General features: G+C 43.2%; 1 protein-coding gene across 1 annotated transcript in view; it reads right to left on the bottom strand.

Annotated features, from left to right (window-relative positions):
* Positions 1-16,916, bottom strand: part of LOC119261787 — a 58,861-nt gene that overhangs the window by 11,062 nt on the left and 30,883 nt on the right. The window contains exon 3 of the mRNA XM_037531525.1: positions 1,162-1,461. Coding sequence (XP_037387422.1) covers positions 1,162-1,291 — 130 coding nt within the window. The 5' untranslated portion in view covers positions 1,292-1,461. The remainder of the gene's footprint in view (positions 1-1,161; positions 1,462-16,916) is intronic.

Below are 16,916 nucleotides of genomic sequence, written 5' to 3'. Positions count from 1 at the left end.
ACTGGTCCTAATCACCACCTTGTCTGTTCTGAGACCTCCCCATGACTGTGATTGGTCCTAATCACCACCTTGTCTGTTCTGAGACCTCCCCCTGGCTGTGATTGGTCCTAATCAACACCTCCATTATTCTGAGAACTCTCCCTGGCTGTGATTGGTCCTAATCACCACCTCCATTATTCTGAGAACTCTCCCTGACTGTGATTGGTCCTAATCACAACCTCCATTATTCTGAGACCTCCCCCTGACTGTGATTGGTCCTAATCACCACCTTGTCTGTTCTGAGAACTCTCCCTGGCTGTGATTGGTCCTAATCACCACCTCCATTATTCTGAGACCTCCCCCTGACTGGGATTCGTCCTAATCACCACCTCCATTATTCTGAGACCTCCCCCTGTCTGTGGTTGGTCCTAATCACCCCCTCCATTATTCTGAGACCTCCCTCTGACTGTGGTTGGTCCTAATCACAGCTCCTTAGTTCTGAGACCTCCCCCTGACTATGGTTGGTCCTAATCACCCCCTCCATTATTCTGAGACCTCCCCCTGACTGTGGTTGGTCCTAATCACAGCTCCTTAGTTCTGAGATCTCCACAGCAGGCCTGATGGTAGTTCAGTTTCATTTCTTTATTGATTTGCACTGCCAGCTTAATTCAGTTCAGTTCACCACCAGCAGCACATCAGTACAGAATCAGTGCCTGGTAAAACATGGCGAACGCTGTTAAAACTCTAAATGCACTTTGGAGAAAGAAAAACACTGAAATCATACCTTGGACGGTCACTGTGTAGGTGTGAATGACCTCTTTATTCCTGCTGTCCATTACAGTATAAACTCCACTGTCAGATGGACTCATTCTTCTCAGCTCAACACCAGATGTGAGTGATGATCTCTGTGTGTATTCAGGTTTACACTGTAGTGAGGGTCCATCCACTGTACAGATCTGACCACTGGATGGTCCAGGTGTACCTGTGCTGTTATAAATCACGTCCACTGCATCTGATACGTCCACCCTTAGGATTAGAGATTCACCGGCCATCATCTCAACTGTAGTGTTCAAGGCTGAGAGAAAAACAATCAGAAACATCCTGAATTCTGTGCAGATCTGATCTGTAACATCAAATAATGTAAATCTGTTCTATCAGTGAGGAAAACAGCTGGACACTTACGCTCAATCTGTAGATGAACATCACAGATGTCCTTGCTGGCAAAGTCACACGTGTACCAGCCTCTCTTACTGAAATCAGCGTCAGTGATGATGAGAGAGAGATTCCCCTTCAGGTACTGATCATGGATCATCTGATATCCCTCCTTCACTGATCTACATGAAGTCTGATCACACTCAGCCAGAGTGTCACTGCGTTTGTGGAACACAGTCCATCTCGCTAAACCAGAGCATCTCTCAGAGCAGGACAGAGTAGCAGAGTCATGAAGCTTCACCTTCACTGGACCGTTCACTGATTCAGACCCTGAATAATATAAAAGGAACATAAAGAGTCTGTTTGATTAAAAAAGGAAATCTCTAATTCTTCTTAAAGTTAAAAGAAGCTAAATGAATTCCACATTGAATGAAGTTCAAACCACAATGATGAAAAAAGTAAATGATTTCTTACCTTTGACAGTTTGAAGCTGTAACTGCCAACCAGTCAAAGTACTACAGCCGTTAGTTTGAGGTGCTGGAACACGTTTTTTAGCAGGAGCCTGATTTTTTTTAAAATATTGTTATTTATACTGTTTCTGTTCATGTTTCTTAGAACAAATATTAAAATATGATGTGTGTTCATTTGAAGAATTTCTCTCTCTTCACTGTATTAACAGCTAGTTTGTCACTAAATTCCAGAAAATATGAGGAATTCATGCTTAACAGACGTTTGTAATTCCAGATGAAGATCATGTTTGTTTAGTCTAGCATGGGCCTAAACATACTGTGGCTGATTTTCTCCTGTTTGGACCTGCACTCATATTTTCATTTAGACCACAGTACTTGTTTCCTGTGATCTTCAGATTTTGAACGTGAATGATGTGCTATATAAAATATACCATTTTATATAAAACACTATAACGCATATTCATAGACCACGTTAGTAGACCCTGTTTATAAGTAAATTCTCTAGTGTGCATCTCTAGAAAAGGTTTTTAATCAGTTAGTACACTGTTTATAAAGGGTTTGTACCTAGTAGATCATATATAAGTTAAGGTACTAATGACCACCTTGTCTGTTCTGAGACCTCCCGTTGACTGGTATTGGTCGTAATCTCCACCTTCATTATTCTGAGACTGTGATTGGTCCTAATCACTACCTTGTCTGTTCTGAGACCCCGCTGTAAAATCTTTGAGAACGTCTTAAAGGAGTGATGGTGCAGTACTAACCAGTAGTGAACAAAAAGATAATGATCAGGATCAGGATCAGGAAACGGATCCAGAGATCACGACTGCAGGACTTCATGACTGACCTACAGACACACAAACACACCATCAGTACCAGGTCCAGACTGGCCTTCAGGAGAATTCCACAGACTCATTAATGACCTAAGTCCATCATTTAGGCTGATCTGATCAAATCTGCTACATTAGATAGTTACGTCCTCAGCCAGCCTGCTGGACGATGCTGTAGTGGATATTTAGTCTCTTTCCCGCTGGTTAATCCCCTCCAAGCCTCTCTGACATTTCCAGAACAGAACTTACTCTCCACCTTATTCCTGTGCCCATTTTGCCGGCTTTATATTGTTCCTGAGCTTCACAGAATGGCAACATAACTTAAAAGCTAAAATGCAGAGAACCCAATTAAACAGTTTGAGTTTTATCACTGAGACGATGGCAGAAAAGGTTACAGGCATCTGCTTCATCTCCCCTCTATCCTAGCTACCCTCTACTCCTTTAGAGAACCACAGTTACATTGATGATATCTGCTTATTTGTTCTTTTCTTCTCAGGAGGGGAAATGCAGGTTTCAGCGTTTTGCACATTCATTTCATGTGAAATCGAGTAGAGAAATTCAAATATGCAGCAAATGTTCAACACAAAACTGCAACTGGACCGAAGCCGTTCTGTTCTGCAGGGCGGCTCTTCTCCGTATTCAGTGTGTTATTATACTGTGTCTGAGATTTACTACATTCTCATGACCTTCACATCACAAATAGACAGATCAGGACATTGATGAACATCTAAACCTGAGTCACAGCTCACTGAGGCAGCATCCAGCGCTGAGCAGCAGCAGCACTGAACTTGGACTGAAGTGGAAGCAGGGACCACATTACACCAGAACGCCCATTAGTCCACTGGTTCCCAGCGTCTTTCAGAGTTCATTTCTAAACTCTTTACTGGTTTTAACCCTTTCATGAATAGAGGTCACTACAGTGTACAGCTGTTTAAAAGTGTTTTTTCTCTATATATGCTTGCAATTTTGGGCACTGCTGCATATAGTCCACTCTAGTGGAAGCTATTGCATCATCCTATACAAAAAAATCCCATTGGCTAGTCTTTGCAATGGGGAAAAATAGTCAGTGAAACCAAGATGGCTGACAGACAGGGAGAAAGACCAAACACCTTGGCTATTTCTGTTTCTACCTTCTATAAAAAGATACCATTGCAGGTTAAAAAAATATAATTACATCAATTAACATCTAAGGTGACATATTATGTAAAGATTTTCGAAATTTTTATTTTACATTTGGAGGAAATGCAGATGAATAATCTGTCCACTCAATTGTACATCATGCATCACTAGCTATGTTTCAACTTTAATGCAATGTCAATTACTACCAATGTTGTTCTTGAAAATAATTCATATGCTTTACTGTTTTGGCTGTAAATCAACTTCTTTATGTTTTTATAATGTAATTTGAGTTTTTTTTCTTTAAATCCTTATTTTTTGTAGAGCCCAAAAAAACAGGCATACAGGGTAATAGAGGAGTTTCCAAACTCAAGTGAGGAAGACTGTGCTTCTGGTAGCAGTGATGAGGAATGGCTGCCAGTACAGACAGGTGCAAGCAGAAAAGTAGGTTCAAGCAGTGATAGTGAAGGTGAGGAGTCTGGAAATGTTGCTGAGGGAGTTGAGGCTGAGGAAGGAGATGAAGCTGATGAAGAAGATAAGGCTGTTGAACCTGAGGGACCACCTTCCAGGGCCCAGGGGAAAAAAGCAAAAGAAAAGAGTGTCAGAAATATCTGGAAAGCTAAGGATAACCACTTTGAGGGAGACCTGCCTCCTTTCTTAGGAGAGAGCAAGATGAATGTTGAGGGTGCAGATCCAATAGGTTTCTTCATGCATCTTTTCACCCAGGATATGATCAATGACATTGTACACAATACAAACCTTTACTCTGTCCAGAAAGGAAAAGAGAAGCTGGCATTGACCTCAGAGGAGTTCAAAACATTTCTTGGAATCAATATGGTAATGTCATATGTCAGATATCCTAGATCCAGAATGTACTGGTCATCAGAGACAGGACTTCGTCTTGAACTGATAGCCAATGCAATGCCAGTGAACAGGTTCGAGCAAATTCTTAGTTACATGCACTTTGTTGACAACTACTCACTGGGCCCCAAAAATGCTGTCAAAATCAGACCAGTCTTGGATGCACTCAAGGAAACCTTCCAATCAGCACTTGACCCAGAAGAATTTCAGTCGGTCGATGAGATGATGATTCCCTACAAGGGACGCCTGTCTATCAAACAATATGTCCCCAAAAAACCCAAGCCCTGGGGAATTAAGTGTGGGTGCGAGCAGGATCCTCTGGGTATATGTACAACTTTGAACCCTATCAAGGTCCAGCTGGGGGACGAGGTGAGATCAGTCAGCTGGGAATGGCTGGAGATGTAGTCATGCGCCTTTGTCAAGACATTCAGGACAAGAAACACAAGGTGTTTTTTGACAATTTCTTTTGCACCATTCCCCTCCTTCAGGCACTGGAACACCAAGGGATCTATGGCACTGGCACATGTAGAAGCAACAGGCTCCATGGAGCACAAGAAAAGCTGAAAAGAGAAAAGCACATGAAGCAAGAAGGAAGAGGATCTGTCTCTGGGACAGAGACCAATGCACAAAACATCACTATCACCCGCTGGTTGGATAGTTCAGTTATTCACATGGCCTCTTCCTGCACCGGCCTGTCCCCAACAGATGTTGCACAGAGATGGAGCAAAAAAGAGAAGCAATTGCTCAACATCCAAAGGCCATTTTCCGTGAAGTTGTACAATCAGCATATGGGTGGAGTAGATCTCATGGATCAATGTGTTGCCATGTATCCACACCGACGCAGAAACAAACGGTGGTACATAAGAGTGTTCTTTCACTTCCTTGATGTCACAACTGTGAATGCCTGGCTCCTTTATAGAATGTCTGGAAATGAAGCAAAGGATCTGCTGCACTTCAAGGCGTCAATAGCTCGTGCTCTTATCATCAATGCAGGATCCATGAAAATACACACCAGAGGCAGACCCAGTGCCACTCCACCACGGGCAAAACGGAGAGCAGTGTCTAAGGCCCCCCCCTGAGATCCAGTATACCCCTGGAAACCACTGGCCCCAGCTCAAGGAAGCAAAAAATGCCAGCAGATGCCAAGATGCTGCATGCAGTGACTTGTAGCTTTGTGCCCCGGATGCTTTGGCAACTATCATAGAAAATAGTCTCAGAAATGAGCAACAAGGATGTTTTGACAGGAAATATGATACATGCTATAAGTTACTGTGAGAGAATATGGAGGAACCACCATTCCAACAGAATACGATATTACAACTGTATAACTAAATTACAAATTATACCTATATAACTACCAAGTTATTACATTGATGTTTTTTACAATACAAAATGCATGAAGTACACTTGCGTGGACAGTTAAATATTTCTTTATGGAATAAAGATAGAATTTTTTTTTTCAAACCTTGTTTTACATCCCTAAGGATGTATAAAAACACTTAGTAAAAAAATCCTGACTGAGTTTATTATAATTCATGCATGAGAGCGTTAAACGTCTTCCTGGCCAGGCTCGACTTTAATGACGTGATGGTCAGATGTGTTTGTTCTCAGGTACTTTGGTCCTCTGGTAGCAATCAGTACTGAGGCCCAAAGCCCTGGAATTCACTTCCTGAGCAGCTGCAATCCATTAAGCTCAAGTGAAGCAGGGGAGCTCAGTCCTGGTTCTGGAGATCTGTGTCTCAGCAGAGTTTAGCTTCACCCCTAATCTAAGTCACCCGATCCAGCTAAGAAAGATCTGCAGTGCCTTCAGCAGCGTCTGAATATCAGAGCTAGGGTGGTGGATCTAAACTCTCCAGCTTGGTGGATCTCCAGGACCAGGATTGGACAAGCTTGACTTAATATCTTAAACAGATGTTTATATTTTTTTCAGATGAGCTTTTTTGGAGTTGATCCTGTTTAGCAGAGATTGACCTGTACAATGACCCATAACAGCAGGGCTCTCAAGTTTTTAGGTTTGGTGGGAGTGAAATTTTTTTTTTTTGGGGGGGGGTGGGTCACCCATCGACCCAACGGCCCACTGACCCTCCAAGTGTGTTCAACTTAAAAGAGAACAAGTTTGATTTGATCAAATTTCACAGTTTATTCTATGACATAATTAAAAGTACAAACAGGTACAAGTACAGGCAAGAAAAAAACAAACAAACTGTTTCTTCCCTGACATTCTAAATAAACAACAAACGGTTAAAACGTGTCCATGTTCATGACAGATCTAAGGTGACTAAACCAGAGTTATTCTACCCTATAATACCCAGAAAGACCCTATAAATATCTCTGACTAATCTCTGACTAAACGAACATTTAAAACCTCGTCAGGCTCCAGTGGTGCCGTTCTCCTTCAGCCGTTCACCGACGTGTGTTAGTCAGAACCGAATCGGACAGCTCTCCGCGCCTGACACTGAATAGGGTGTGGTAACTGGGTAACTTCTCTGAGCACAGAAGCGCTGTGACCAGTGGCTGTGACTCGTTTGTAGAAAAAAAAAATCAAGAATGAGAAATAGCATGTGTGGCGTGTGAACTCGCTGAGGTGCGTGTGTCACATGCTCAAAGCGTGAGACTTGAGAACAATGAGAAAGGAGCTATTTCATTATTATTATCATTATTTTAACATATTATTTGTATTTATGGAGATATTTTAGTTCTTTTCAGTACCGAAGCTCAGCTCTGCTATCTCGGTCCGCCTCAGGTGTGAGTCGTTACTGGTCAGGCCGGAGCTGAAAGGACGGTACTGCGGCTCTGCGGTCCGGCTCGTATGGGTCATTCACCGGTCTAATGGTGTAAAAAACAGTTCATGTACTCACTGTGTGTCCATGAGGTCCTCACACACACAGGATTCCCGAACCGACACACAGGATTCCCGAAATGACACACAGGATTCCCGAAACGACACACAGGATTCCCGAAATAACACACAGGATTCCCAAAACAAGATCAGTCTTCCAGTCTTCCTGTCTTTCCGGGGTGGCGGTCATGTGTTTCCTGTTCAAGGGCTGCATTGGAGGCCGACCGCGTCCCGGCGGCAAAGGCTCGGCAGGGATTCGAGTACCTGGAGGCATCAACAGAGAAGCGCACGGTGGCTGCAGAGACGCCCCACATCACTGTACCCCCTCAGACCCCCCCAAAACACTGTCCCCCTCGGACCCCCCAGATCACTGCTCCCCCTCGAACCCCACTAAAACACTGTCCCCCTCGGACCCCCCAGATCATGGTCCCCCCTCGGACCCCCCAGATCACGGTCCTGCACACAAGCTCTAACTAGTTTAGTCTCCCCAAACAGATTTTATGCACAAAGACTTTTATTTTGGAAAATAAACTTCATAAACCACTGCGGGAGAAAAACCTCGGCCTGATGTGAGAAATGACTGTATAGAAACTGTAGCTGCTGGCGCTGAGCTGGACTGAAGCTGTGGCTGATTTAGTCCAGAGACTCTTCGCCTCTCAGTACAAGTGAATCTGTTCACATCCGGATCCTGACCGCTCCAACATGGCGGCGCTGCAGACGTATCACCTCACAGAGAACAACAGACAGCGCGGAAGGACATCCCTCCTTAGTGGAAAGTCTGGTGCTGGGACAGCAAGTAAGTTATTATAGGAAGACCTGAGAGAGCGAGAGGGAGGGAGAGGGGGGTGTAAGAGCTCAGCAGTTCTCTGGGGTAGAGGAGGGTGAGGTTCTGCAGGGCTCTGAAGGTAAGTAGTAAAATTTTATAAAGGACCGGTCCGGTAGCCAAGGTACCTGAGAGAGGTTTGGGGTGATGTGAGCTGAACGCTGAGTGTGGGTGAGACCTCCAGCTCCAGAGCTCTGAATGTTCTGGATCTTTAGTACAGACTTTACACTTTTCCTTTATTCTCTGATCCCACCTTAACCTCCCTCTGTCTGGATGTTCTCCGTCAGAGCTCCGGGAGTGCGCTAGAACAAGAGACACATACACATGGTCAGCAACAATCCTCAAATAAGCTGTGGCACTGAAGCGATGATCAATTAATGTTACTGGGCCCAAAGTGGGCCAGGAAAACTTTCCCTTACCCCATTACACCACCTCCACCAGCCTGGACTGCTCACACACAGCAAGTTGGGTCCAGGGATTCATGGTGTAGGGCCAAATTCTGACCCTGCCATCTGTGAGCCTCAGCAGAAATCGAGACTCATCAGACCAGGCTACATTTTTTTGTCTTCAACTGTCCAGTTTTGGTTGAGTATGTGCCGAATACAGCCTCAGGTTTCTACTCTTGACTGACAGAAGTGGAAACTGACGTGGTCTTCTGCTGTTGCAGCCCATCCACCTCAGGGTTTGATGTTTTGTGCATCCTGAGATGCTTTTCTTCTCACCACTAATTGTGTAGCGTGGTTATCTGAGTTAACGTAGCTTTTCTGTCAGCTGGAACCAGTCTGGCCATTCTCCACTGACCTCTCATTAACAAGGCATGGAACTGATGCTCATTGGAGATTTTTCTTTATTTCACCGTGAACTCTAGAAACCGCTGCAGCTGAGCATCAATAACAGAGCTGGAACTCTTCAAGGCTGAAAATCACTGGGCTTTATGAATGAACTGAGTTTCTTGCTTCTTATAGCTTCTGATTAGTAAAGTGGGAAATGCTAATGAAGTAGGACAGATTGAAACAGTCTTGTGCAGAAGTTTTAGCACCCATTTGTTTATTTCATCAGTAGTTAAACGGACAGTAAGCACAAGTGTAAACACAGTGCATCAGTTTCAATCACTAAACACAAAAATTAAAACACACAAACCCCACAAACCCCTTCCACTGTAATAATAGTAATAATAATAATAATAATAATAATAATAATAAAAATGCAATATATTTTATCCATACTGTATTTTTCATGCACTGGCAGCTCTACAGTGTTTTACAGACAGATGATAATGTGTAACAGTAACACAAGAAACAAGATTGTTATGATTATTCTGCAGATCTAAGATCATAAACAGACATTCAGGAGCTTTACGGTCATGTAGCTCTTTAAAAACAGCAGCAGGACTTTAAAGTCTCTCCTAAAAAGTTAGAAAAGCTGAACTTTAACAGTTTTTCTCACATGATAAAAAGCTACTTTAGCGACTGTGTTTCCATTAAACAGAGCTCAGTCTAAGATCACACCCAGGATTCCTCCTACAGGTTTAGTGTACGAGGCTAAAGAGCCGAACTTAAAGCAGAGTCTTAGTACCATCAGAGTCCGGTTCTCCTTTTAGCTCGTTTATTACAGCATCAGGAGGTGAAAGGAAACATTTGAACATGGAAAAGGCTCAAATATTGTTTTAATGGAGGTAGACCACCATTTTTAGACCACCTCTTTCTGGATTTTGTCCCTTGAGTTTTTAGAGGCGTTTCACCTACATGCACATTATATTATATACAGTAGCATCTTTAATAACAGTGCGTCCAGTAGATTCCAGTAGTGTTTAGTTAATAACCAGCGTTCATGTGTTTAAAGGCTTTGTCTGTGCTCTGAAAGCAGAGCTACATTCAGAGGAAGCTCAACACGCTCTGGTCTGAAAGGACCTTTGGCATTACAGCAGCTACAGTTCAGCAAAAAGGCCTTTGTTAAAGAGCTGCTCAGAACATACAGCTGAAGACCAAGAAGCAGCAGCTCAAAATCTCACACTACAGAAAATTACTACACAACGAAAAGCCAAGCTTAAAATCAGGATCAGTAGCAGTGAAATTAAACCTGTGAGGTGCAAAATAATTGAACAGTTTTCCACAGCCAGTGTAACGTGTTTAAATAAATAAGAATTGTTTAGAATGTCTTGTTCCGTTTACTGTATGTGGAGCAGAGTCGTCTCATCAGAAGTTTTTTGAAGATGGAATTATGTTTTAAGTAAAACTCTAGTTCCCATCTTATTTTAACAAAGTATGTTCTGTTTTAAGTGGCATTAATATCATTTTCTGATATCAAATCAATTAAAGGTTAAATATCTTTGTACAGTCAAAGACATCACAGCACCAGCAGCAGAGCCGAGACACTACAGCAGTTTCCCATTCGCCTCCTCCTCACCTGTTGGTGAAAAGTTGTGAGAATTGTTGGGAATTGTTTTATTTTGATTTATTGTCTTTGTTTTAATTGTTATTCATTATTAAACTGTATTAATGCTGAAGGGTTTAAGACGCCACCTCCATTTCTGTTCTCGAGGTTTGAACAGTTACATCAAATGGCCGTACAACACCCCCTAAAGAGGAAGTCCTGGGCAGAACACAGTACGGTCAATACGACAGGACTTCAGTGTCCCACTCTGTTCTGTCTGACTCTACTGGGGGTGGAGGGTCAGTTTCAGAGCATGAAAGCTGAGTGTCTGAGCTGCTGATTGGACTGGGGTGAGACTCAGGCAGGTATACTGAGCGCTCACTTTATAATAAAACCATGAATCCTCAATCTGTTCCAGGCAAGATCAAAGATCTTCTACATATTTGAAGCTAAAGACGGACAGAAATTTGAAGTGGGATTAGAACGAAGTATTTCAGTGTTAGAAGGACTGAGCCACTCTCTCCTGATTCTTACCATTAATCCCTGAATAACACTGAACACACTACTGATGAAATCCCACAACACGTTGGTCTAATCCCAAACTAAAACCTACTGAAGAAACGTTCTTCAGACAGCTGTTTTAGAGGACTGAAGTACTGCTTCTCTCATGAGGTTTAGGAGTTACTGAGACTGTTGCAGAACAAATCCGACATAGTCCCGGTGGCTGATCATCACGTCTAGCTTCTTTTTCTTCAAGTTTTCCCAGAAGATGAAGTTGCATTTCTGAAAAAGTGAACTTACAGAAGCTGTTTAGTCTTCAGAGCTGTGGCTGAGGAGCTCTGGCCAGGGCAACACCACTTTCTACGTCTTCAGCTTGTAACACACCTGAAGGATCGCCTCTTCTTCTGTCTGAGGGATCTTTTCCTCTAAACATCTGGACACACAAGCCCATTAGACGACGCACCCAAGGCCCACTGAACATTCCTAGAATTACACCAAGAGCCAGACCTATGACCCCAAAAACCCCTGCTCCAATTCTCAATCCGTTACGATATCCATCTTCACTTCCCTTCTGATACCCATCACTGTTTCCTTTCTGATATCCATCCTTCCATATGGAGCTCTGCTGTACATCTAAAGTAGGAGATAAAACAAAGGAGATAAATGTGATCAACACTCTTTAGGAAAGACTTCAGGTTCTACATGAAAGATCAGACTGATAGAAGTAATATGAAACTGATTATTATACAAAGAGAAGATTTATAGAGACCTCCCCCTGACTGTGATTGGTCCTAATCATGACCTTCATTATTCTGAGACCTCCCCCTGACTGTGATTGGTCCTAATCACAACCTTCATTATTCTGAGACCTCCCCCTGACTGTGATTGGTCCTAATCACGACCTTCATTATTCTGAGACCTCCCCCTGACTGTGATTGGTCCTAATCACGACCTTCATTATTCTGAGAACTCTCCCTGGCTGTGATTGGTCCTAATCACCACTTCCATTATACAGAGACCACCCCTGACTAGGATTGGTCCTAATGACCACATCCATTATTCTGAGACCCCCCTGACTGTGATTGGTCCTAATCACCACCTCCATTATTCTGAGACCTCCCCCTGACTGTGATTGGTCCTAATCACCCCCTCCATTATTCTGAGACCCCCCTGACTGTGATTGGTCCTAATCACCACCTCCATTATTCTGAGACCTCCCCCTTACTCTGATTGGTCCTAATCACCCCCTCCATTATTCTGAGACCTCCCTCTGACTGTGGTTGGTCCTAATCACAGCTCCTTAGTTCTGAGATCTCCACAGCAGGCCTGATGGTAGTTCAGTTTCATTTCTTTATTGATTTGCACTGCCAGCTTAATTCAGTTCAGTTCACCACCAGCAGCACATCAGTACAGAATCAGTGCCTGGTAAAACATGGCGAATGCTGTTAAAACTCTAAATGCACTTTGGAGAAAGAAAAACACTGAAATCATACCTTGGACGGTCACTGTGTAGGTGTGAATGACCTCTTTATTCCTGCTGTCCATTACAGTATAAACTCCACTGTCAGATGGAGCCATTCTTCTCAGCTCAACACCAGATGTGAGTGATGATCTCTGTGTGTATTCAGGTTTACACTGTAGTGAGGGTCCATCCACTGTACAGATCTGACCACTGGATGGTCCAGGTGTACCTGCGCTGTTATAAGTCACGTCCACTGCATCTGATACGTCCACCCTTAGGATCAGAGAATCACCGGCCATCATCTCAACTGTAGTGTTCAAGGCTGAGAGAAAAACAATCAGAAACATCCTGAATTCTGTGCAGATCTGATCTGTAACATCAAATAATGTAAATCTGTTCTATCAGTGAGGAAAACAGCTGGACACTTACACTCAATCTGTAGATGAACATCACAGACATCCCTGCTGGCACAGTCACACGTGTACCAGCCTCTCTTACTGAAACCAGCGTCAGTGATGATGAGAGAGAGATTCCCCTTCAGGTACTGATCATGGATCATCTGATATCCCTCCTTCACTGATCTACATGAAGTCTGATCACACTCAGCCAGAACATCAGTGGGTTTACTGAACTCAGTCCATCTGACCAAACCAGAACATCTCTCAGAGCAGGACAGAGTAGCAGAGTCATGAAGCTTCACCTTCACTGGACCAACAGCTGATACAGACCCTGAAAAATATAAAAGGAACATAAAGAGTCTGTTTGATTAAAAAAGGAAATCTCTAATTCTTCTTAAAGTTAAAAGAAGCTAAATGAATTGCTGAAAGTTGAAAATTGCTGAAATTAATGTCTATAAAACGCAGCCAAACTAAGAATCTCCAGCTGAACATCACTGGTTGGTAACAGGGGACCAGGCACTACATTTCAAATGAGCTAAACTGGTACATTTACAGAACTGGTGATTGTCTCTGTGGATCTAAACTGAATAAACTAAACAGGCTCTGTTCAGCTTCACTTACACTTCCTGTTCTCTGTAACTAGATGAGGTCAGCAGGTGGCTAAAAGGCTAACTGGCTGGTTCAGTAAAATTCAGAAGCAGGTCTAAAATTCAGACTTTTACAGAAAGTCTACACCCCCCACACACAACTCCTCTGCTCCACAGGAGCCTTTATCAAGAACAATGTTCTGGAACTTTTAATAGTTTTATATTCAGATGAAACAAATACAGAACTCTTTGTTAATGATTATGATTAATTATTATTATTAATAATTCAGCTCATTATGTTTGGAGAAAGAAAGGTGGAGCGTAAAGTAGAAAGATACGAGCATCATGATATGGAGCTGCTCGTCTGCAAATGGTACTAGAGCATTACAGACCATTGAAGGAATATGAATGGAGTGAAGAATGGAGTGATGACTGGAGGGATGAATGGAGTGAAGAATGGAGGGATGAATGGAGTGAAGAATGGAGGGATGAATGGAGCGATGCAGTGGGAGATATCAGAGAAGAATTTAATTTAATCAGTAAAGAACTGCATCTGGGGAGAAGATGGACATTCAAAAACACAAACAGCCAGAAAAACTCAACACTTGTTTCTAAAAAAGGATGGAGGACGATAAAATTACAGGTCCAGCAGAAGGACCCTGGTACCCCTGGAGAACGTAGTACAGTTTACTGAGGGGAAAAGGCCGACATCAAACCACAATGATGAAAAAAGAAAATGATTTCTTACCTTTGACAGTTTGAAGCTGTAACTGCCAACCAGTGAAAGTACTACAGCCGTTAGTTTGAGGTGCTGGAACACGTTTTTTAGCAGGAGCCTGATTTTTTTCTTTAAATATTGTTATTTATACTGTTTCTGTTCATGTTTCTTAGAACAAATATTAAAATATGATGTGTGTTCATTTGAAGAATTTCTCTCTCTTCACTGTATTAACAGCTAGTTTGTCACTAAATTCCAGAAAATATGAGGAATTCATGCTTAACAGACGTTTGTAATTCCAGATGAAGATCATATAGTTAAGGTCCTAATCACTACCTTGTCTGTTCTGAGACCCCGCTGTAAAATCTTTGAGAACTAGCTACCCTCTACTCCTTTAGAGAACCACAGTTACATTGATGATATCTGCTTATTTGTTCTCTTCTTCTCTTGTCCGTTTAACAACCAGTATTTGAAAAACGCGAGTGAGCCTGAATCTTCCTTTAAAGGTTTACTTCTAGACACAAAATAAACAGTACATCGGACTCGATATGGCTCGGTCAAAAAACTGTGTTGCTTCCCACGTCTCTAGCTGCCATATGACCTTAACGCACAAGCAGCAAATAAATAAATAAATAAATAAACAAATTCTTTAAAATATCCACATTACCAAATTATGCATTTTAGAAAATACAGTTACCATGAATTCTTATTAAATTATCTTTACCATATTTTAACCATTTAACTAAATCATTACAACAAATGAACTAACCCTTAACTGGCTCTTACATGCAGGTTTCAGCGTTTTTCTGGTCTGGTCTCTTCCTGGTCTGGCCAGGCTCTACTTTAATGACGTGATGGTCAGATGTGTTTGTTCTCAGGCAATTTGGTCCTCTGGTAGCAATCAGTACTGAGGCCCAAAGCCCTGGAATTCACTTCCTGAGCAGCTGCAATCCATTAAACTCACGTGAAGCAGGGGAGCTCAGTCCTGGTTCTGGAGATCTGTGTCTCAGCAGAGTTTAGCTTCACCCCTAATCTAAGTCACCCGATCCAGCTAAGAAAGATCTGCAGTGCCTTCAGCAGCGTCTGAATATCAGAGCTAGGGTGGTGGATCTAAACTCTCTAGCTTGGTGGATCTCCAGGACCAGGATTGGACAAGCTTGACTTAATATCTTAAACAGATGTTTATATTTTTTCAGATGAGCTTTTTTGGAGTTGATCCTGTTTAGCAGAGGTTGACCTGTACAATGACCCATAACAGTGACCCAGAGCTCGTACTGCACTGTGACAGGAGGATTCCTGAAAGAAGAAAGGAGCTATTTCATTATTATTATCATTATTTTAACATATTATTTGTATTTATGGAGATATTTTAGTTCTTTTCAGTACCGAAGCACAGCTCTGCTATCTCGGTCTGCCTCAGGTGTGAGTTGTTACTGGTCAGGCCGGAGCTGAAAGGACGGTACTGCGGCTCTGCGGTCCGGCTCGTATGGGTCATTCACCGGTCTAATGGTGTAAAACAAAGTTCATGTACTCACTGTGTGTCCATGAGGTCCTCACACCCACAGGATTCCCGAAACGACACACAGAATTCCCGAAATGACACACAGGATTCCCAGAACAAGATCAGTCTTCCAGTCTTCCAGTCTTTCCGGGGTGGCGGTCATGTGTTTCCTGTTCAAGGGCTGCATTGGAGGCCGACCGCGTCCCAACGGCGAAAGCTCGGCGGGGATTTGAGTACCTGGAGGCATCAACAGAGAACGGCGGCTGCAGAGACGCCCCACATCACTGTCCCCCCTCGGACCCCCCAGATCACTGTCCCCCCTCGGAACCCCCAGATCACTGTCCCCCTCGGACCCCCCAGATCACTGTCCCCCCTCGGACCCCCCAGATCACTGTCCTGCACACAAGCTCTAACTAGTTTAGTCTCCCCAAACAGATTTTATGCACAAAGACTTTTATTTTGGAAAATCAACTTCATAAACCACTGCGGGAGAAAAACCTCGGCCTGATGTGAGAAATGACTGTATAGAAACTGTAGCTGCTGGCGCTGAGCTGGACTGAAGCTGTGGCTGATTTAGTCCGGAGACTCTTCGCCTCTCAGTGCAAGTGAATCTGTTCACAGCCGGATCCTGACCGCTCCAACATGGCGGCGCTGCAGACGTATCGCCTCACAGAGAACAACAGACAGCGCAGCATCTCGGAATGGATATCTGTGGTTCTGCTGTGGAGACGGTACGGAGCCCCTCAGGGGTCAACATAAATGGTTCCCTCGCAAAATCTATGCTTGTATGTATAAAGGCACCTAAATAAAGTGACTATGTGGGAAATGAAGAATAAAGACAGCCTTTGATGTAAAACTCTCTTTCAGGTAAAACCGTGAAACATAACTGCCTTTTTGAAATTGGGGGACTGGGTATCGATTGTCCATCATCTCTGTATTTCAGTGGAGATTCTGGCTGTTCTGATCAAGCGTACTGGGAGGTTTGTAACACTGATAGTCTGTCTGAGCGTTCCAGCTCACAGTAACCAGAAAGCTAATGCTTCTCCACAGATCAACGTTAACAGTGCGGATTTCTAAGTCTTTAGATCAGATCTGAAGGAGGAGAAAGAAGAGCAGTCACGGAGGGACTGAGGAAGGGAGTTCCAGAGTTTGGGGTCAGTGGTATTGAAGGACGTCCCTCCTTAGTGGAAAGTCTGGTGCTGGGACAGCAAGTAAGTTATTATAGGAAGACCTGAGAGAGCAAGAGGGAGGGAGAGGGGGGTGTAAGAGCTCAGCAGTTCTCTGGGGTAGAGGAGGGTGAGGTTCTGCA

Source organism: Pygocentrus nattereri, chromosome 20 (genome assembly GCF_015220715.1).
Source record: "Pygocentrus nattereri isolate fPygNat1 chromosome 20, fPygNat1.pri, whole genome shotgun sequence".
NCBI classification, from domain to species: Eukaryota; Metazoa; Chordata; class Actinopteri; order Characiformes; family Serrasalmidae; genus Pygocentrus; species Pygocentrus nattereri.
Note: the sequence above shows the minus strand (reverse complement) of the source record. Positions and strands in the feature narration are given on the sequence as shown.